A 22,860-nucleotide genomic window follows, 5' to 3' on the forward strand; every position below is an offset into this window, starting at 1 on the left:
AGATCTAAGCAGTTATGGAAATAGTTGGGGTTCTCTTTTCAACTCTAACTGAATATTTGTCTTTGTTGAATGTCCTGTATTTTTCCCTACCATTCCACCCCCCCCCCCCAAAAAAAAATCCCATTCTTTCTTTTTCCTAGAAAAAGCCTCTTCTTATAGTCATAGCTGTTGAGAATCTCCATGTAGCAGCTGGCCTGGGGAGTGAGGCTGTGTGGGAGCCTTCTGCAGAGGGAGCTTCTCTGCGCATCCCACCCTAACCCCCCAAAGCCAACAGCTGCATGGGGGATGCCACCTCCGTCTTGCCCCCTGCCTGGGAAAAGAAGACAGCTCTCTTATGGCAGGGTGGCCGCTTCCCAGCTGAATCCCAGTTTGTCTTAGAGCAGTGATGGGGAACCTTTTTTGGCTCACGTGCCAAAAGCGGGGGGAGCGCAGGGGGGATTGTACGCGCCACACCCATAATTCTATGCGCACGACCCCAGCGCGCATGCATGCATGACCAGTGCTCCCCCCATTTTTGGTGTGCTTTTTTCACCCTCCCCAGGCTCCAGAGGCTTTATAGGAGTCTGGGAAGGGCGACAACAGCCTCCCCTCCCTGGAGGCCCTCCGGAGGCTTCAGGAGCTTCCCTGAGAGCCTCCAGAGAGTAAAAATCGGGCCCTACAGACAAACCAGAAGTTCGGGAACGGACTTCCGGTTTGCTTGTAGGGCCGGTTTTAGCCCTCCGGAGCCTTCAGGGGCCTCCAGGCGGCTTCCCTGAAGGCTCCGGAGGGCAAAAAACGACCCTATAAGCAAACCGGAAGTTACTCTGGTTTGTCTGTAGGGTCGTTTTTTGTCCTCTAGAGCCTTTAGGGAAGCCTCCTGAGGGTCTCTGAAGGCTCCGGAGGGCTAAAACAAGCCCTACAAGCAACCTGGAAGTCTGTTCCCGAAGTTCCGGTTTGCCCGTAGGGCCAATTTTTCACACTCCGGAGGTTTCAAGGAAGCCTCCAGGGGGCGAAAAATGGCCTCAAACGAAGGCCAAAGTCAGCTGGCCAGTATGCCTCACGTGCCCTGACAAATGGCTCTGTCTGCCACCTGTGGCCATAGGTTCATCATCAGGGTCTTAGAGGGTATTTAGGGCAGAGCTTGTTCCGTGCAAAAAAAAAACCGGAAGGAAGGGAGTCCCCCATTGCTGCTTGCACACACCCATGCCTGCCATTTGGCCCTCTTGTCACCTGTGCCACAACGGAACCTCTGAAGGGGTTTGGTGGTCCTTCTGGGGTGCAGTGACCCGTACGCCCCTTCCTCTTGTTCACGCGCTGATGTCTGGTTTTCCTGAACAGGTGGTGAAAACAATCGGCCTGCGAGAAGTTTGGTTCTTTGGACTCCAGTACCAGGACACCAAGGGGTTCTCAACATGGCTGAAATTAAATAAAAAGGTATGGAGGTGCCTCTCATTTTATTTTCTGCTTCTGCCCCCCTCCCCCCCCGCTAAAAAAGGGAGTTTGCTTTCTTGGGCAGAGATGAAACAGGTTTGCCCCTGTGAGGTTGGGCCCCCGTCAGTCTTTGTTGAATGAGAGTCACAGACCATGCTCCCGTCATTCTCTGAGACAGGCTGCAGCCCCACCTCCAAATCTGGATCACCTCCACAGCTTTCCTTCCATCTAGCAGGCTGCTACGTTGCAGGTGGCATTGCCAGTCTACTGCTTTGTCCCCCTGAGCACCTTCTACTGTGTTTCCCCCAAAAATAAGACAGGGTCTTATTTTCTTTTGAGCCCCGAAATAAGCGCTTGGCCTTATTTTCTGGAAGGTCTTATTATTTTTGGGGTGCAGGAGGCGGCGAGCGTGGTCACCTCATGGCTGCTGCTGTGTTGCAATATTTTGAGGAGAGGGCTTAGTTTAGCCCATGGGCTCAAAAGCCCAATTGGGCTTATTATTTTCAAGGAAACAGGGTAGGTGTAGGACATTCAGCACCCAACATTCAACCATGGCCCTTCCAGAATTCTGGAAGTTGAAAGGCTTCAATAGTTGGCAAAGGCTGAGCTAGAAACACTAGGCTAGTCAATCCAGTGGAACAGATGAACAAACTGTCCTTGGATTTAGGACGGGCACTCCAACCTCTGCCCCGTGGCTGGGGTCGTGGATAGTGGCTTTAGAGGGCCTTCTGGCTTAGAAAGTGCAATTTTTCTAAAGGCAATTGGGCTTCCTTTGTTTTTCCTTGAAGACACTTTGCTTCTTGCCTAAGAAGCTCCTTCGATGCTGACGGAATGGAGGAGAATGGAAGGATTCAGATTCCTTATATTCCAGATGACTGCCTCTCATCCTCCACCATTCCGTCAGAACGGAAGAAGCTTCTTGGGTGAGAAGCGAAACGTCTTCAAGGAAAAATCCAAGAAAGTCCAGTTGCCTTTTGAAAAAGCACCCTTGGGAGAGCCATGGCCTGGATGACCACAGACTTCCTGGCTTAGTATTTGTCCCAGGAGTTTTCAGTTGTGATATTTCTGGGTCAGTGGTGGGTTGCTCTTACCGTCGCTACCGGTACGCTGATCATGGTCTGTCTGTGCACAAGCCTGACGTGCGCTGTGCATGTGCCTGACATCCAGTTCACATGCATGTGCAATCCAACGCTCCTGTGACACTCAGCTGTGCTCGTGTGTGCATTGTACCTTTTGGCATAAATACAGCTATAGAGTGTGGGTGGGCGAATGGGCCAAACGAGCCACCATACCGGTACCCTCTCAGCTGCTCCAGGCCACTACCGGTATAGCTGCACCGGCCAGGACTGGCAGCAACCCACAACTGTTCTGGATGTGTTTTCTCACCCTGATTTTGCCCCAATGCGCTGCAGGTGACAGCTCAGGACGTGCGCAAAGAGAGCCCGCTGCTCTTCAAATTCCGGGCCAAATTCTACCCAGAGGATGTTGCAGAGGAGCTGATCCAAGACATCACGCAGCGCCTCTTCTTCCTCCAAGTGAAGGAGGCCATCTTGAACGATGACATCTACTGTCCTCCAGAGACGGCCGTTCTCCTGGCTTCTTACGCGGTCCAGTCCAAATACGGGGACTTTAATAAGGAGGCTCATAAGCCCGGCTATCTAACAACTGACAAACTGCTTCCTCAAAGGTAGAGCGAAATATGGCAGAGTTGCGGTTTCCCCCTTTAAGTGCATAGCTACCATATTTTTTGGAGTATAAGACGCACCTTTTCCCCCTCAAAAAGAGGGTGAAAATCTGGGTGCGTCTTATACACTGAATACAGCATTTTGGGCCTCCTGAAACTCCGCCCCCTTTGCAAAAATGGATGTGCAGAAGGTTTGGGAGGTCTGCAAAGTGCTCCTGGGGGCTGGGGAAAGCAAAAATGAGCGAAAAATGGACTGTTTTTTGCTTGTTTTTGCCCCTCCCCCCCAGCTCCCAAGAGCACTCTATAAGCCTCCTAAAGGCTATGCATGCCCTTTTTTGGGGGGCAAAAAACTGGACTGTTTTCACGAAAGGCGCACCATTTTTTGCTCGTTTTTACGCTCCCCCCCAGCCCCCAGGAACACTTTGCAGGCCTCTCAACTCTCTGCATGCCCCGTTTTTCACAAAAAATGAGGCATTCAGAGTGTTTGGGAGGTCTGCAGAGTGCAAATCTTTTTTTTTTTTTAAAAAAATTACCTCTTCAAAAACTTGGTGCATCTTATACTCCGGTGTGTCTTATATTCCGAAAAATATGCTATATATTTTTATGATGAGCTTCATATCCCAGTTTTTCCTGTGTACAGTTTGGACGTTATTCCGCAATGGATGAGCCTCACCCTCTCCGTTTTGAGGTTGTGTGGGCCTCACAATGCGCTCAGCTGTGGTTTGGTGAATAAACCACAATTAAGGGACTTGCCATGTGGCATTCAGACACAAATGAAGTTGTGCTGAGCACAGTGTGTGAGTGCAACCCAAATGCCTTTGGTGTGTGTTTTTCATTTATTTCTTTTCCTTAGTAAAATAATACTTAGGTAAAGGTTCTCCTCGCACATATGTGCTAGTCGTTTCTGACTCTAGAGGGCAGTGCTCATCTCTGTTTCAAAGCCCAAGAGCCAGCGCTGTCCGAAGACGTCTCCGTGGTCATGTGGCCGGCATGACTAAATGCCAAAGGCGCACGGAGCACTATTAACTTCCTACCAAAGGTGGTCCCTCTATTTTCTTCTTGCTTTTTTACATGCGTTTGAACTGCTAGGTTGGCAGAAGCTGGGACAAATAATGGAAGCTCATTCCATTACGCAGCGCTAGGGATTCGAACTGCTGACCTTTCTGGATGACAAGCTCAGCGTCTTAACCACTGAGCCACCATGTCCCGTTAAATAATACTTAGATCCCAAACTACTATCGCTGTAAGAGCTGTGAAAGAGACATTCTGAAAAATTGGAAAGCTGTGTGAGAAGGAATAACCCTCGGGAAGGAAAGACCCGAGAGGCGAGATGTTTAAAAGCAACCAGAGAGAAATTCAAGCCTTGGAGAGGTCCCCTGAGCAATTCCAGTGTTATCTGTAGCCCATGTTGACGTCGCCTCTCTTCCACTAAGTGGAAACCTTGGAGGTTCTTTTCATGGTTGAACTTCATGTGGCTGAAGAATCTGTTTTTGCAGAGCTGTCCATAGGTCCTAATATGTCTTCCATCTCTTTGCCTTTTAGAGTTTTGGAACAGCATAAGCTTAACAAGGATCAGTGGGAAGAAAGAATCCAGGTGTGGCATGAGGAACATCGGGGGATGATCAGGTATGGCTGGCAAGAACAGAAGGTGCTTTTGTGGTTCAAAAACAGAGCATTATTTATGACCCAGGAACTGGGTATGTTTAGCTTAAGAGAAAGAAGGACTAGGGGAGACATGATAGCATTGTTCCAATATCTCAGGGGTTGCCACAAAGAAGAGGGAGTCAAACTAATCTCCAAGGCACCTGAGTGTAGAACAAGAAGCAATGGGTGGAAACTAATCAAGGAGAGAAGCAACTTAGAACTGAGGAGAAATTTCCCGACAGTTAGAACAATTAATCAGTGGAACAGCTTGCCTCCAGAAGTTGTGAATGCCCCAACACTGGAAGTCTTTAAGAAGATGTTGGATAGCCATTTGTCTGAAATGGTATAGAGTTTCCTGCCTAGGCAGGGGGTTGGACTAGAAGACCTCCAAGGTCCCTTCCAACTCTACTATTGTATTGTATTGTATTGTATTGTATTGTATTGTATTGTATTGTATTGTATTGTATTGTATTGTATTGTACTTTTTACAAGTCCCCTTGTGAGGCATTCTGCTTGCAGGGACATCTGCAAGGTATAATTATGTCTTAATGATACATGGCGCATGTAAAAACAGTTGGCGCTTTGGCCACACTGTTGCAATCACACCTTGATTTTCATTTACCAGAGCCTTTGGTCACCCATATACCCTTAAGACAGATGGGAAGATTGATAGAATTGTCTCTGTGTGTCTCCATGCCCTGGCTGGGCTAGTTGGTTGTTACTGTAAAGCAGACAAGCCTACCCACACTAAAAGTCACAATGCTCCAAGCAAATGAGCAGTGCCCTCTCTTGGGTGCAGTACCAACCGTTGCAAAAAAAGAGAGGATGTTCTTGAGAATGTGCCACCAAAATAACCTTTTAACACGAACCTCTGTTTTGTTTTCTTGGTCCTTCCAGAGAAGACGCCATCTTAGAATACTTAAAAATTGCACAAGATCTGGAGATGTATGGTGTGAACTACTTTAGTATTAAGAACAAGAAAGGCTCAGAACTCTGGTTAGGAGTAGATGCTCTTGGACTCAACATTTATGAACAGAATGACCGGTAACGAAACTATTCTCCTTAATCTTCCAATAGAGTGCATGGTGGTGTGTGTGTGTGTGTGTGTGTGTGTGTGTGTGTGTGTGTGTGTCTGTCAGAGAGAGTGATCGAGATGGGGAGGGTTTATAAGAGCAGGACACAGCTGGATCTGACTAAGTCTCCACAGATGGTGACAGCCATCTTCTCCTTTGATCAACTAGATGAGGGGTCCCCAACTTTAAGACTTGTGGACTTCAACTCCCAGAATTTTTTTCTTCTTCATTGGAATTGTGCTAGACTGGGTTTTTATAATCTGGTTTTTCAAAGTTTCCCAAGCTTCATGTGTTGTTTTGCCCCTTGAGGATTCTTATCCATGGAACCCTTCTCAATCTGTAAGTTGATTGAAATCAGCTCTCCCAAAGTCCAAGACTCTAGTTCAGAAGTCTTCAAACTTGGCAACTTTAAGACTTGTGGACTTCAACTCCCAGAATTCTCTAGCCAGCTATGCTGGGAAGTCCACAAGTCTTAAAGTTGCCAAGTTTGAAGACCTCTGAACTAGATACTGCCACGTTCTTGGGAATATAGTCTGCAAGCAATTCTATTTTCATTTTTATCTTATGTGGTTTTGGCATTGCTCCTGATAATAGCTTCCTCTATTGGCACTCTCTAGTCCTGTCTTAGCCAGAGTGACTCTCTGTGCTGGCATTGGTTTGCCATTAGTTGCTTCCAGTTCTCACACAATTCTATGAATCTACTGACAGATTTTTTTTGAATATTCATTCATTCATTCATTCATTCATTCATTCATTCATTCATTCATTCATTCATTCATTCATTCATTCCTATAGCTGTCCAACTTAACTTGTTTAAATGTCTCTGGGTAGCTTATAATTCTAAAATAATTAAAGCCATTTAAAAACATTAAAACAATAAAAAACAAGTGTAACTTGCTTTCTAATCCCAACGTAATTATTTCCCAGAAATTAAATTACTTCCTAGGCTCAGAGTGATCTTGAGATTCATTTTAGCTCTCATGCTCATTGTCCTTGAAGCAGAAATGAGAGATTTCCTCAGATTAAAGAAGAGGGTAGTGGTGGTTTTTGCTTCCTGTTATATGAAGCTAAGCTCACTGCTTGAATTGTCTCTATATGGTCTGTATCTTCACATACCTTCCGGCTGCAAGAATCGTTCTGGGCAATCTTAATTTCATATATCAAGCGACTTTTGATACAGGTAGATTTTAATTATTAGGAAAAGTTGCTCTTCTGGCCCAGATTTGTGTGGATTACCCTTGTCTACTGCTTTGTCCCCCTGAGCACCTTCTACTGTGTTTCCCCAAAAATAGGACAGGGTCTTATTTTCTTTTGACCCCCCCCCCCCCGAAATAAGCACTCGGCCTTATTTTCGGGGAGGTCTTATTATTTTTGAGGTGCAGGAGGCGGCGAGCGTGGTCACCTCATGGCGGCTGCTGTGTTGCAATATTTTTGGGGAGGGCTTATTTTTAGGGGAGGGCTTATTATTTTGGAGGTGCAGGAGGCCTCTTAACCTCGGCTCACAGCCCGCAGATCAGCAAATCCAGAGAGGGCCAGGAGTTCTGTCTCTGTTTCTGGCACACTCTTGCCAGCCCTAGCATTGCTTGGCCTGCCACTCCTTTTGTGGCCGTCACTAAGAGAAGGGGTGCGATAGCTAGAGTTTGCAGGAGCAGCCTCCATGAGTCTATTCTGCATGGATGGCAGGGGCATGGGGCCCGTGTGTGGCGTGTTCCCCCTCCCCCCCAGGAAATGACAAGGACCAGCTGTGCATGTGGTTAAATATTTTAGGGGAGGGTTTATTTTGGTGGGCAGGCTTATTTTAGTACATGCGCTCAAAAGCCCGATTGGGCTTATTATCCGGGGAGGTCTTATTTTGGGGAAGACAGGGTAGATGACACCTAGTGTAGGAAGCAACGTTGAAGTAAATGTCTTCCTGGCCTTTGTGGTGTGGGGTGGCTGCACAATTTGCACCAAAACAGAGGGGAGAGCACATATAGGGTAGGACCTACCTGGCATTTTAAACTGAGCATTTCCACCTTACTTGCGATCTCTGCCCTTTTGGGGGTACAAGGTTGGATTTGTAGGCATCTGCAGGATAAGAGACAATACAGCGAATCCTTGACTTCAACCAGGGGTGAAATTCAGCAGGTTCTGAACAGTTCTGGAGAAACGATAGCGGAAATTTTGAGTAGTTTGGAGAACCGGCAAATATCACCTCTGGCTGGCCACGCCCCATCTATTCTCTGCCTCCCGAGTCCCAGCTGATCGGGAGGGAATGGGGATTTTACAGTATCCTTCCCCTGCTATGCCCACCAAGCCATGCCCACAGAACCGGTAGTAAAAAAAAATTAATTTCACCCCTGCTTACAACCATTCATTTACTAATGATGTGAAGAGGCTGAAAAATGTGACTTATGGCCAGTCAGCACAGATTCCCATGGCAAAAGGGCCAGATTTGGGGCTCTTAGCCACTGGCATGTATTTGTGAGAGTTGCAGCATCCCAGGGTCACAGGGTCACCATTGATGGGACCTTCCCATCTGGCTTCCAGTAACTTCCAGATTCACTTAACAACCACAGGATTTGTTTAACAACTGCAGGGATTCTCTTAACAACTGTGGCAAAAGCGGGTGCAGTTCAGTGAATCGCTACCTTGCACAGCAACAGGAATTCCGGTCCTAATTGTGGTGGCGAGGACTATCTTTATGCATACCACAATGACATCACACACACACAATATGGATTATACCCTGGTCATCCTTTGGACTTGACTCCCGGCTTGGACTGGACGCTTCGGATGGCACCTTAGAAATTCGATGCCTTGTTTTGAGCTGCCATTCATTTCCTAGATCTATTCAGTTACATAGTTTGGTCAATTTGGAATTTCCACTGACACTCTGAATCCAAACACTTTCATGGGTGGGAAATGTCTGGAGGGTGTGAGCAAGCACAGGTGTTTGCATGGCTGCAACTGTTCATTGAGGTTTAAGTGTTGAAATCGCGCATCGTCTTTCACAGGCTAACACCCAAAATTGGCTTCCCCTGGAGTGAGATCCGTAACATTTCCTTCAATGACAAGAAGTTTGTCATCAAGCCCATCGACAAGAAAGCCCCAGTAAGTTATGCTTTGCAACTTAACTGTTTTCGTGTATTAATTTATTCAGAGATTAATTAAAAAGAAGTGGAAAGTTCAGATCAAATGAAATCAAAGACTTTGGACCCAGCCAGGGGTGACATTCAGCAGGTTCTGACAGGTTCTGGAGAACCGGTAGAGGAAATTTTGAGTAGTTCGGAGAACCGGCAAATGCCACCTCTGCCCATTTGAGATACCTTGCTATAAAAATTGTTGTCTTAGGACACACACTTCTTTCCGTCCAATTGAAAGTAGATACAAGAATTTTAATAGTATGTATTGGTAGGTGCTTGCAAAAGGAAATGCTTGTTTGAAGATATGCTTAATCATCCTAAAAATTACAGCCCATGTAACCAAGTTGTGTCGTTACGTCTGGAGAAAAAAGAGGGCCGAGGGAAGCTGCGTTCAAGGCTAACTTTGTTCTTTCTCCTTTGCCAAGGATTTTGTCTTCTATGCTCCCCGGCTAAGGATTAACAAGCGCATTCTGGCTCTGTGCATGGGGAACCATGAGCTTTACATGCGCAGGCGTAAGCCGGACACCATCGAGGTCCAGCAGATGAAGGCTCAGGCCCGAGAGGAGAAGCATCAGAAGCAGATGGAGAGGTGAGTTGACTGAGCACAGAGAGGCCCTCTGGCTGGGCCTCTCCAGCCAGGGATTCTCACAGCAGGATGTGGATTGGGGTGCAGAGCCTTCTTGGGGGGCAAAATCCTGCAACTGGGTTGTGATCAGAGGACTCCCAAGGGACACGTAGACATGTTGCGGCAAGGAGAGTGGCGGCTGACTCTTTGAATGCAGGATCCAAATGAGGATAAAACAACCAAGGCACACGAGGAGGAGGATGTTCCAGGGGGCTTTTTCAGGGGGGGGGGGAGGTTTCAAGAACTCTCATTTCATAAAGTGGGAGGGGGGAGTCAAAGGCTCTTTGAGGTGGGTTTGAACAAAATCTTAGTGTAAAGGCAGCCTGCGCTCCATTGTATGTTGGAATAATCCTGCACAAAAGCACATTCCTGCATTTTAGGGAAGCCAAGTGATAAAGTCCTTCTTGGCTCCTCCTCTCGGAGGTCCCAGAGGGTGGGGACCGGTGTTTAAAGGGACTCAACAAAGACAGGGGAACCCCTGACCCCCCCCTCCATTAGCAGGAAGGGTCTTCCTGATTCTGCCAGGGGATTGAAGAATTAATTAAAGATTAAAGAGCAGGTTCCTTCAGCTTTTAAAAATGTGGGATACCTGGTGAGGCCACCCAGAGAAACACGGTGGATTTTGAATTGAAAGTGTACAATCCCTAGCAGAGAGCAGTTTTCCAAGCCATATTTTAATCTGAGATATGCAGATTATGCGATTGGATTAAAAGATCTGGATGAGACGAGTTTGCCAAGTCTTCCTTTTCAGTTTGTTTAAGTCATTAGAGGTCATCAGACAGAAATTGGTGGAAGTGAGGTCATCCGTCAGACGTATGCTAGGGGAATCCTATATCGAGCAAGAAGTTGGACTAGATGACCTCTAAGACCATTTTCAACTTTGACTAAGTAGAAATTGCACACTGAAAGCCCTTAGAGAGGCTTAGCAGCCCATTTTTATATAGAATGGGATGGAATGGAATGGAATAGAATAGAATAGAATAGAATAGAATAGAATAGAATTCAATTCAATTCAATTCTATATTGGCCAAGTGAGATTGGACACACAAGGAATTTGTCTTTGGTGCAGATGATTTCAGTGGACATAAAAAGACAAGATGCATTCATCAAAAATCCTAAGGTACAACACTTAATGATAGTTACAGGGTACAAATAAGCAATCAGGAAACAATAAATATCCTTATAAATTGTAAGGATACAAGCAACAAAGTTGCTGTCCTATAGTCATAAGTGGGAGGAGATGGGAGATAGGAATGAAGAGAAGATTAATAGTAATAGTAATGCAGCCATAGTGAATAGTTTGACAGTGGCGAGGGAATTATTTGTTTAGCAGAGTGATGGCGTTCGGAAAAAAACTGTTCTTGTGTCTAGTTGTCTTGGTGTGCAGTGCTCTATAGCATCATTTTGAGGGTAGGAGTTGAAATAATTTATGTCCAGGATGCGAGGGGTCTGTAGATATTTTCACAGCCCTCTTTTTGACTCGTGCAGTGTGCAGGTCCTCAATGGAAGGCAGATTGGTAGCAATTGTTTTTTCTGCAGTTCTGATTCTCCTCTGAAGTCTGCGTCTGTCTTGTTGGGTTGCAGAAATATAAAGGAGGTATGAAATTGCTCCATGTTTCTTTTCCTCTCAGGGCTTTGCTGGAGAACGAGAAGAAGAAGAGGGAGATGGCCGAGAAGGAGAAGGAAAAGATTGAACGGGAGAAAGAAGAGCTTATGGAGAAGCTCCGGCAAATTGAGGAGCAAACAAAGAAAGCTCAGCTAGGTGGGCAGGGGGGCTGGCCTCAGGATGGGCCCGGGAGAGGAGCACTGGGGTGGGGGTGGCAGAAGGGGTGACGCCTCAGCCTCTTTCTCCAGAGCTGGAGGAGCAAACGCGAAGGGCGCTGGAGCTGGAGCAGGAAAGGAAGCGAGCTCAGGAGGAGGCAGAGAAGCTGGCCAAGGAGCGGCAGGAAGCCGAAGAAGCCAAGGAAGCCTTGTTGAAAGCCTCCAATGATCAGAAGAAGAACCAGGAGCAGCTGGTAGGTTGTCTGGGGAGAGCTCAGCCCCAGGAATCTGGCATGGCTTCCGAGCCAGGGAAGCCTCTTTGACAGAGTGGGCCGGCCTTTGGGGGTGGACAATGGAAAGATCAGCTCTGCAGCCAAAGTGGCCGAAGGGGAGACGCTGCTGTGCTTCACAGGACAGGGAGGAGGACGGGCCCGGTGGACGAGAGCAGAGGTGTGCAGTACGAGGTGGTGCAAGTCCTGGAAAGCATCCCCCAAACACCTCTCAAAATGTTGCCCTTGTAGTAGAACTCTCTGCATCAGACAGAGGGGAAATGATTCCTCCTGTCCATTTTAACATGCATTAATGACACTGCCAGGGAGGCGGTGGCTCAGTGGCTAAGGCACTGAGCTTGTCGATCAGAAAGGTCGGCAGTTCGACTCCCTAGCGTTGCAAAACGGAGTGAGCTCCCATTACTTATCCCAGCTTCTGTCAACCTAGTGGTTCAAAAGCCTGCAAAATGAAACTAGAAAAATAGGGACCACCTTTGGTGGGAAGGGAACAGCGTTCCGTGCACCTTTGGCGTTTAATCATACTGGCCACATGACCACGGAGATGTCTTCGGACAGCGCCGGCTCTTCAGCTTTGAAACGGAGATGATCACTGCCCCCTAGAGTCAGAAATGACTAGCACATATTTGCGAAGGGAGCCTTTACCTTTACCTTAATGACACTGCCGTTCATTTATTTCACTGAATTTAATTTTAAACACTGCTTCATCCAGGAGCCCAGCCAACTTTCAAAGGGTAGCCCCTGACATGCTTTCCAAAGATGCGCAAGCCAACAGAAGATGCACTTACTGGTGGGGGGCATGCAAAGACACTTCCCTCCCCCAAAAGCAGCTCCGTGCTGTGAGTCACAGAAAGTGCAGGAGGCCCCTTTTTGGTCTGGATCAGCTCAGGCCTCCTGAGTTGGACTCCATCACCTCCTACCAAAAGGCTGCAGCTGATTAACAGAATAGCAATAACAGAACAACAGAGTTGGACGGTACCTTGGAGGTCTTCTAAACCAACCCCTGCTCAGGCAGGAGACCCTAAATGATTCTTACTTCTTCTTGAAAACCCCCAGTGATAGAGTACCCACAACATCTGGAGGCAAGCTGTCCTACTGATTACCGTAGTTTTTGGATGATAAGACGCACTCCGCCCCCCAAAAAAGTGGGTGGAAATGTCTGCACCTTATAGAGTGAATAAGGCCTCCCAAACCCTCTGCGCTTCCCTCTCTTCCCTCTGGCATCCAGAACCACTCTGCAGGCTAAAAACAGATTCATTTTTGGCCTCCCAAACCTTCTATGCATCCCGTTTTTGGCCCTCCCTGGCATCCAGAAGCCCACTGCAGGCCAAAAATGTTTTTGCCCTCCCCAGCATTGGGGAGGCTGAAAACGGGACATACGGAGGGTCTGCAGAGTGCTTCTGGATGCCGGGGAGGGCAAAAACTATTTTTTTCTTGTTTTCCTTCTCTAAACCTAGGTGTGTCTTATGGTCCGAATAATATGGTAATTGTTCCCATTAACAGGAAATGTCTCCTTAATTCTAGGTTTGACCTCTCTTAATGATACAATACAATAGCAGAGTTGGAAGGGACCTTGGAGGTCTTCTAGTCCAACCCCCTGCCTAGGCAGGAAACCCTACACCACTTCAGACAAATGGCTATCCAACATCTTCTTAAAGACTTTCAGTGTTGGGGCATTCACAACTTCTGGAGGCAAGTTGTTCCACTGATTAATTGTTCTAACTGTCAGGAAGTTTCTCCTCAGTTCTAAGTTGCTTCTCTCCTTGATGAGTTTCCACCCATTGCTTCTTGTTCTACACTCAGGTTTGACTCCCTCTTCTTTGTGGCAACCCCTGAGATATTGGAAGACTGCTATCATGTCTCCCCTAGTCCTTCTTTTCATTAAGCTAGACATACTCAGTTCCTGCAACCGTTCTTCCACTCTTACTTCTTGTCCTGCCCTCAGATGCTTTGGAGAATAGGTGGACCCTTCTTCTCTGTGACAGATTCTCAAATACTGCAAGACTTAAGGCTGTCATGTCTTAATCCTTCTCTTTGTTAAACGTTCCCAATTCCCACAAGCATTCATCATATATTTTGTCCTCCAATCCCCTAATCATCTGTGTTGCTCTTCTCTGGACTCTTTCTAGAGCAGGGGTGTCCAAACTTGGGAACTTTAAGACTTGTGGATTCAACTCCCAGAATTCCCCAGCCAGCTGGCTGCAGAATTCTGGGAGTTGAAGTCCACAAGTCTTAAAGTTCCCAAGTTTGGACACCCCTGTTCTAGAGTCTCAATTTCTTTTTTAAATCACGAAGAGCAAAACTGGATTCCGTATTCCGACCGTGGCCTCATCAGTGTGCTATAAAGTAATACTACGACATGGGATCTGGATGCTATCCTTCCATTGGTGCAGCTCAGGACTGCATTGGCCTTTTTGGGAGCTGTAGCACACTTTTGGCTCATACATGATTGTCCACCAGAACTCCCAGATCCCTCTCACGGTTATAGCTGTTGAGCCAGGTATCACCTATTCTCTATTCATGCATTTCTTTTTCCTTGTCTAAGTGTAAAACCTTACCTTTCTCACCACTGAATTTCATTTTGTTGAGGCCCAGCATTCAGGTCTGTCAAGATCCTTCTGGATCTTCAGCCTATCTTCTAAAGAAGGGGTGTCAAACTCAAGGCCCGGGGGCTGGATCTGGCCCACGGGATGCTTAAATCTAGCCTGTGGGGCCACCCTGGAAATAGCGAAGGACCGGCCCAGGGTGTCTCTGCCAGTGGAAACAGCTCATGAAGCCTGTGTTCGTCCCTCCCGGGTTCCGTTTTTGCTGGCAGAGGGTTGCAGGAGGCCATCCCAGCCGAAAACGGAGCTTGCGAGAACCGCACGTGCACACCCCCCCCCAGCTCCATTTTTGCTGGAAAAGAGTTGCAGGAGTCTGTCCCAGCTGAAAACAAAGCTCAGGGGCCTGTTTTTGCTGGCAGAGCATTTGGGCCGCCACAAGTGCCCCTCCCGCCACAAGTGACATCATGCTGGCCACACCCACCCTGGTCACGCCCACCCCCCCCACACACACACACCAAGATCAAACACAATCCTGATGCAGCCTTAATAAAATCGAGTTTGACAGCCCTGTTCTAAAGTGTTGGCTATTCCACCTAGCTTGTGTCATCTGCAAATTTGGTGAGTTCCCTTCTATCCCCTCATCTAAATCATTTATAAAGACATTGAAGAGTCCTGGACCTAAGATGGAACCTTGAGATGCCCGACTATACACTTCCCTCCATGCCGATGCAGCTCCATGGAGGACTTTGTGTTAATTGTGGTTGGTCAGTCAGTTACAAATTCCTCCGGTGGGGATGCTGTCTCCAGAAACATGGGGAAGGGAACTCCCCAAATCCTACCAATTCCCACCCCCCACATATTTGGACAATGCCATGCTAAGACACCCCACCCACCCACCCCGGTCTCTCCCACTCCCCCCCTTCCTCTCCACTTTGGCCCTCTCGTAGACTTATAAGGCAGGTCTGTTTGGAGGTTAGGCCTTTGCAGCTGAGCAAATACAGAAGGAACCTTGGAAGCAGGAGCAAGGAAAAGAAATGAAGGGAGATGCAGGAAATCGTCTTTTCCCCCCTAGCAGCTATGATTTAGCAGCTAATCTGGATGATATTAAAATGGGAGTGGACAGATCGGTGGAAAATAGGGGTGGGGGACTTTCACTAGTCCCTGAATTATGGCCCAGAACTCCTGATGGTGGAGAAGCCCCCCCAAAAGGGCCCTTCCAGACGCAGCTGGTGACCTCAGGGCTTTGGCCCTGAGGTCACCGGGCTTTCTAAGCTACACAGAGTTTTGACTGGGCTGCTCTTATTCTCCTTGCAGACCACCGAGATGTTGGAGCTCACCACCCGGATCTCGCAGCTGGAATCTGCGCAACAGAAGAAGGAGAGCGAGGCCATGCTGTGGCAGCAGAAAGTGAGTGCCCCCTGCTCTCCTCCGCTCCTCCGCTGGGACTGGTGAAGGGAGAGTGTTGTATTCTTTCCTCCCCGTTCTTCAGAGAGGGCTGGGGAATTGGAATAACTTTCGAAGAATGCCCGTTTTTGTTCCAGAGAAGTGGGAAAGCCAAGCCTGTTTTTAAAGGGTGTCCAGCCAACCTACGCTGATGCTGGCAGTTTGTGCATATAAATACATATGGACATGACTTCTTGTTCTCTGGGCTCTGCTCTTTCTCCTCCCTGCATGCTGCTTTGACTCATTCGCTAGGAGATTCACTCGTCCTTCTGGGCCGAGGAGCACAAGGGCTCTGGAAGTCTCACTAAGGCCCATGTGGGCCCTGGGGAACTTAGCTTGTTTATTCACATGGAGTAGTAACTGTAGTTTTTATATTTAGCAGCCATTTTTTTACAGTTTGTAATAACCTGAAATCAGGCAGAGAAATTTGGCTCTTGGTGGGTGAGAACATAAACAATGAAAACCCTTTGACCCCGGGCCAAGTTTATAACAGCTCCTAAGCCTTTTCCAGGGGCACCATAGCAAAGGGTGTAAAATGGGCCGTTGGGGTTCCTTAATATTTTGGCTGGTGACAGAATTCCAAACATCTTCATGGAGCCCCCACTTCTCTCCTCCCATTGACTTTCTCTCTTTTGTAAAGGCACCCAGAGTAACTTTTCTGCACAGAGGGCTACTTGTGTGACTTGACTTGTTCTGAAGCTTTCTTGCCAGTCAAAAGAGCTTTCCAAGATTATTATGCAAGAGCAAAATATATCTGGAGATGTGAAGCCGATACATTTTTGTTGCCTTTAAAACTTTGCATGCAGACTCCTCCTTGCCCTGCTTTTGCTCTTCCTGTATTTCCCCTCCAAAATAAGACAGGGTCTTATTTTCTTTTGACCCCTCCCCCCGAAATAAGCACTCGGCCTTATTTTCGGGGAGGTCTTATTCTTTTTGAGGTGCAGGAGGCGGCGAGCGTGGTTGCCTCATGACTGCTGCTGTGTTGCAATATTTTCGAGGAGGGCTCAAAAGCCCGATTGGGCTTATTATCCGGGGAGGTCTTATTTTGGGGGAAACAGGGTAGTTCTTGCAAAAGTCACATTTTCTGACGTCACGGAGGGAGGTGTTTCTCTCCCGCTGCTCCAGTCAAATGGCTGGATCGTCTCGCCAATCTAGTTTCCGCTCTCTTGACCTAAGCGGGTTTCTCGGGGTGCTTTCAGCTGTGTGCTCTCTCTCTTTTTCAGGCCCAGTTGGTTCAAGAGGACCTGGAGAGGACCAAGGAGGAGCTGAAGTCCGTCACCTGCACTCCGCACGTGTCTGAGCCCATGCAGTCGGAGAACGAGCATGATGACGAGCAGGACGAGAATGCTGCGGAGGCCAGCGCGGAACTGAGAGCGCACGCCTCCACCAAGGACCGCAGCGAGGAGCAGCGCACCACCGAGGCAGAGAAGAATGTGCGAGTTCAGAAGCACCTGAAGGTGAGCTGGGCCTCACTCCGCCCGGTGAAGCTGATGGACTAGGGGGCCACGTCTCCACCTTGGCAGCTTGAAGATGTCTTGACATTGCTGGCTGGGGAATGCTGGGAGTTTGGAGTCAAGACACCTTCCAGTGGCCACGGTGGAGAAGCACTAAACCCGTGATGGCAAACCTATGGCACACGTGCCAGAGGTGGCCCACAGAGCCCTCTCTGTCGGCATGCATGCTTTTGTCAGTTGTTCTTCAGGCGCGCCGGCCAGCTGGTCTTCACGGCCTGAAAATGGCCCCCCAAACAACCATTTTCTAGGCTGTTTTGGAGTCTCTTTCCAGCTGTGTTTTGAGGGCTGTTTTGGGGCCATTTTCAGGCTGTTTTTCAGGCCTACAAAACACCTGGAAGCCTCCCTGAAAAACAGCCAAAATACCTGAAAATAGTCCAAAAACAGCCAGAAAACAATTATGTGCGCACCAGCCAGCTGGTCGTCAGGTTTCGCCCGTCCAGCGCGCACGCATGTTCCAGTTTCGGCACTCAGTGCCGAAAAGGTTCGCCATCACTGCACTAGATTAAGGAGAAAGCCAAAGGCCCTTGGATGGGACAAAAGATGGATAGCTTCGGGATCTTTGGAGATGGTGGCTACACAATTGTTTCCCCCATGAATGTAGGGCAGGGACAGGCAAACGTTTTTGCAGTTGGGTCTTTTTTTTTTTTTCAAAGAACAGGAGGAAAAAATATATTCTGGCTTGGGATCCCCAAGAAGCACGGCAATTTCATGTGACATCATCAAAATAGGCTGCTTGGAATTTTTAGACTTTTTGAAAAAGAAAAAAGAAAAAAGAAAAGAAAAAAGCCAAATCGTGGTTTAGGGTATTTTTCTGAAAAGAGAAGGGAAAAGCTTCTTGAGCCCTGTTGGCACAGTGGTTAGAATGCAGTATTGCAGGCAAACTCTGCACATAGTCTCTAGTTCGATCTTGAGTGGCTTGAGGTTGACTCAGCCTCCCGTCCCTCTGAGGTCAGCAAAATGAGGACCCAGACTGTTGGAGGCCATATGCTGACTCTGTAAACTGCTCAGAGAGGGCTGTGAAGCGCTGTGGGGTGGTAGATAGGTCTTAAGTGCTGTGCTTATTGCCATTCTATGGGCGGCTGAATTTCACCAACATGGCCTTGGAGCAGGTGTAGCTCTTGGGGGCAAAGAAGCAGCCGGAGGTGAATTTCCCCACCCCGTCTAGGCCGTAAGGCTGCTGCCCAGCCCACTGTCTTGACAGCACCCACTGCCTGTAGCCCTGGGTGAAGGGTCTCACTCCCGGGGCATCTTCTCATTATCCTTGATCTTGTGGGCAGGAGGAAGTGATCCAGGAATCTGCTTGGGTGGCAGGCAGCCTTGTGGGATCTCTGCTCCGACCTCCAGGCACTTTCAGCCTGGGATCCCTGGACGTTGGCACTCAGTGTCCACACCAACATGCCCATTTCTGTCTGGGGTGATGGATAACCGGAGGCCCCCAAACAGGGAGTGTGCTGCCTACCTGAGTGATGGTACCAGTGATGGAATTCAAATTTTTTTTACTACCAGTTCTGTGTGCGTGGCTTGGTGGGAATGGCATGGCTTGGTGGGCGTGGCATGGAAAGGATACTGCAAAATCCCCATTTCCTCCCGATCAGCTGGGACTCTGGAGGCAGAGAATAGATGGGGGCAGGGCCAGCCAGAGTTGGTATTTTCTGGTTCTCCGAACTACTCAAAATTTCCGCTACCAGTTCTCCAGAACTGATCAGAACCTGCTGAATTTCACCCCTGGTTTGTAGGTCAGTATATATTCTCCCCTTACTAGAGAGATTGCCAGACAGGGCAGACAATTTTTATGTAAGCTTTCTCCTCCAGGACTCAAACCCGTCTACCATGCAAAATTCTGTTGCTGCAATATCCACAACAACAACAAATGGTTACAGAATTATGGCTGTCAATTTGTACCAACTTTTTAGAGATATCTCTAACAATTTTTGGACCATTATATTTACTCACATAGCTATCAGCTTTTCACCCACGTAAACTGGGGAGTGACAGTTTGAGAACATGTTTTTTTCTTAACAGGGATGTTACTATCCACTATTAATGTCTGCACTAGTTTTTGTTTTTAATATATTGTAAAAAGTGATGTCTATTGCTGGTTTATGACCATAATCAAGATATATTCTATTCTCCCTTCCCCCTCCCTGCCCTGCAGGCTCTCACCTCTGAGTTGGCCAATGCGCGGGACGACACCAAGAAGACAACTAACGACATGATCCACGCAGAGAACATGCGGCAGGGCCGTGACAAGTACAAGACACTCCGCCAGATCCGTCAGGGCAACACCAAGCAGCGCATCGACGAATTTGAGTCCATGTAGTCATTCCTGCCTCTGCTGTACCTTCCCCCCTTCTGCCCTCCCCCTCCCCCCATGCAAATTTGCGATGCTGGAACCATCCACTACAGGAGAGTGAATAGATCGGCCTCCTGGGCTGGTGTTCAAAATAGGACCAAAAAAAAGCAAAAAGGAAGAAAAAGCAAAAGTCAGTTGTGCCTTATTATTATTGCAGTTTTCCAGCCGCCTTCCCCTGTGTAGCAGGGCTGATGAGCTTACGTATCCCAATGCTTTTGATTGCTTAGAAGAAAAATATTAGTGCTGCTGCCACCGGCACCGCTGGGCTGCCGGTGGAACCGCTGCCTAACCATGGACCGCTTCCCCCTCCTAAGCGCCTTTGCCGGGTTCTAGAGGGGCATGGCCTTGCTGTGTCCTAATTTCTGCTGAAGTCCCTGCCAGGGCTTTTGGTCCTCCAGGTAGATGCCCTGTTTGGGAAGAGAACATTGTGGAGAAGGGAAGGAAGCACCCAAGGGCGATGGCTAGAATGTGCCTTCTTCCCCTCTTGGCGCCAAAGATCAAACCTCTGAGCAGACTAAGCCAGTCCCTCGGGTCTCCTTATGTTCTCCAAGTGCTCCTTACTGAGACTGTTGAACAAAATTGGATGCTCCTTCTCTTCTTCCGAGTAGATTTACTACAGAACCCTTGTCTTCCCAAAAGGAAAAAAAAAGTTTGGCCAGGGAGCGGTCGTCATTCATTTTGCCAACCTTGTCAAAACATTTCAGAGAGAGGTTTTTGGGTTAGCCGGAAACCTCAAGTGGTGCGGCTGCAAAACTACACCGCTCAGCCTTTTAAGGTGTGCCTCCCATGTGCCTGTGCCCATGGACATGCCTGAGGGTGCCTTAACGACACTCCCTTTCCCTCCTCTTAGTTGTGTAAAGTTTTGCAAAAGTCTTCTTAGTTCCAGCAATGCAAAACCAAAAAATGCATTTACACAAAGATGCATTTTGTGTGTGAATCTCCCATGTTGCCAGCCGTTCTACTGTTAGGAAGGTGAGGTTTGGTTTTGGAAAAGTGACGCTTCTGCTGCTTTCTTTTGCCTTGGAAGGGCTCCCGTTGCCAGATCCCGTCCCTCTGGGCGCCTGCAGGTCTTTGGCTCGAGACAAAGGCAGGTGGTTGGCTTCACTGGACTATTGAAGGGTCTCATTGAAGTGGTTGAGCCGCTTGGCTCTTTGAAAGGAGCTTCCCTTTTTTAATTGTCCTGGGACTCTTCCCATGGATGTGGAAGGGCCAGAGATGAGTCTGGGGTCTTCTGCCTCCTCTCCCAAACAGATAAATGGCTTCCTCTGCAGGATAGCTCCCACCCATCATCCCCCAAAGCCCCCTTGGCTTAGCACCCTTCAAGTCTTTTCCTACACTTTTGGCCTTTTTCTGCCTTCCTCCTGCACACAAACACACACATGCACACATGCACAGGTACAAATGCTCACATGCGCGCCCGCACACACACACCGATCCCAGCTTGCATTTATCCAGAAAGTATTATTCTGAAACAGCACCACAACTCCAAAAGCAAATTGTACTGGGTGCAAGACTGGCCAAAATCAAGTCCACGAAGGGTGGTGAGATGGAGCTGCCCCACAATTGTCAATTGTCCCAAAGCCCCACCCGAAGCCCCCTGGGCCTTGAGGCGGTGCTGGCCGACCTGCGCCTTGCAGCCAGAGGGGCCTCGGTGTAAGCAGCCCAACGTTTCCAAAGAAATACCCAGCAGAATTTCCCCCTCCTCCTCCTCTCTTCCTCCCCTTCCTTCTCCCGATTCCACGTGCCTTTGGGAAGGGATGGATGAGAGGGTGGAGACAACCATATTCTCCCCCCCCCTCCCCCATGAAATACACAATGCCATGGCTTTGAACCATTTCCTAAAAATTACTCATTGAGGTGATTTCCGTTCCTCTGAGTCAGCATTAAAACTTGTGGTGCTGACTTTTGTTTTCCGGGCCCTCCTGTAAACTCGGCCTCAGCTTGCCAGGGGCTTGTTTGGATTTCCTTTCTTTGTCCCTGCAAAAATGCCTCCCAGGTAGTTTCTGCCTCGCCCCAGGCGCTGTGGGGCTGCCGGGCATCCAGTCGATTCCAGGACAGGCAGCCGCCCGCCGGGAGGGGAGGCCGTGACTTAACCCCCTCCTCCTCCTCCTCCTCAGTAGTTGGTTCAGCTCTTCCCTGTTTTTAACCAGTATTATGTACTCCAGTGACAATGGTATTGATTTCATGCTCTTTTCTAGCTATGCATGATTAGAAAATATTAATCTCAGAAGTGTTGAGGGGGAAGCAATTCTGTTCTCCCTTCCTAGAAAATGTATACTGTGTTGTAAAGAGATGATATTTTGCAGAAATTAATGTAAGTTGCATTCAGTATTACAATGAGAGTTTTAGATTTTTTTTTAATTATTGGGTTAGAAAAGACAGAAGCTTTTTTTCTCCCTCTCCGCTCCCTCCGTCTGTTTACTGCTACAACTGGGTATGTGATATGCCTCTGGGGGAGGGAGTTTGCCCAATTAATCATCTTTTTTTTTTTGTCTGGCTTTATATTTGTGTTACGGAATTTTTGCTGTAAATTATGTCGTCTTCTTTATTTTTGACCATCCTTTTTACATGTAATGTCGAAGCACCAGCCTTCTCAGGGGAGGGTCTGCAAGGCGGCCTGTGGGGGGAAGCGGAGACCCCCCAGCACTTGCTACTGTCCAAGGTGTTTGACTTGATTCCCCCCCCTCTCTTTGTATCAGTGCCAATAAAGTTTAGACAAGGCAGCTGCTGCGGCTTCCTCCAGCCTCATCTTTTCTTACCTGGGATGTCCCATCTGGCCTCTGCCCCTGCCGGAGGATGGAATGCAGCCGCTGGGGCAGTGATGAAATTAATTTTTTTTTACTACCGGTTCTGTGGCCGTGGCAGGGGAAGGATACTGCAAAATCCCCATTCCCTCCCCACTCCTGGGAGAAGGATACTGCAAAATCTCCATTCCCTCCCCACACCTGGGGGAAGGATACTGCAAAATCTCCATTTCCTCCCTACTCCTGGGGGAAGGATACTGCAAAATCTTCATTTCCTCCCCACTCAAGGGGAAGGATACTGCAAAATCTCCATTCCCACCCCACTCCAGGGGAAGGATACTGCAACATCCCCATTCCCTCCCCACTCCTGGGGGAAGGATACTGCAAAATCTCCATTCCCTCCCCACACCTGGGGGAAGGATACTGCAAAATCTCCATTCCCTCCCTACTCCTGGGGGAAGGATACTGCAAAATCTTCATTTCCTCCCCACTCGAGGGGAAGGATACTGCAAAATCTCCATTCCCTCCCCACTCCTGGGGGAAGGATACTGCAAAATCTCCATTTCCTCCCCACTCGAGCGGAAGGATACTGTAAAATCCCCATTCCCTCCCCACTCCTGGGGGAAGGATACTGCAAAATCCCCCATTCCCTCC

At 48.3% G+C, this 22,860-nt stretch overlaps 1 protein-coding gene across 1 annotated transcript in view; it reads left to right on the plus strand.

Annotated features, from left to right (window-relative positions):
- The window catches only part of MSN (moesin), a 69,773-nt gene extending 47,588 nt beyond the window's left edge, over positions 1-22,185 (plus strand). The window contains exons 3-13 of the mRNA XM_081963997.1: positions 1,318-1,413; positions 2,823-3,097; positions 4,637-4,720; positions 5,636-5,782; positions 8,808-8,904; positions 9,362-9,525; positions 11,193-11,323; positions 11,416-11,576; positions 15,467-15,559; positions 16,819-17,052; positions 19,265-22,185. Of these exons, the coding sequence (XP_081820123.1) occupies positions 1,318-1,413; positions 2,823-3,097; positions 4,637-4,720; positions 5,636-5,782; positions 8,808-8,904; positions 9,362-9,525; positions 11,193-11,323; positions 11,416-11,576; positions 15,467-15,559; positions 16,819-17,052; positions 19,265-19,429 (1,647 nt within the window). The 3' untranslated portion in view covers positions 19,430-22,185. The remainder of the gene's footprint in view (positions 1-1,317; positions 1,414-2,822; positions 3,098-4,636; positions 4,721-5,635; positions 5,783-8,807; positions 8,905-9,361; positions 9,526-11,192; positions 11,324-11,415; positions 11,577-15,466; positions 15,560-16,818; positions 17,053-19,264) is intronic.
- The last annotated feature ends 675 nt before the right edge of the window (positions 22,186-22,860 follow it).

The sequence above is a fragment of the Natrix helvetica genome, assembly GCF_964273705.1.
Source record: "Natrix helvetica genome assembly, chromosome: 11".
In the NCBI taxonomy this organism is placed as follows: Eukaryota; Metazoa; Chordata; class Lepidosauria; order Squamata; family Natricidae; genus Natrix; species Natrix helvetica.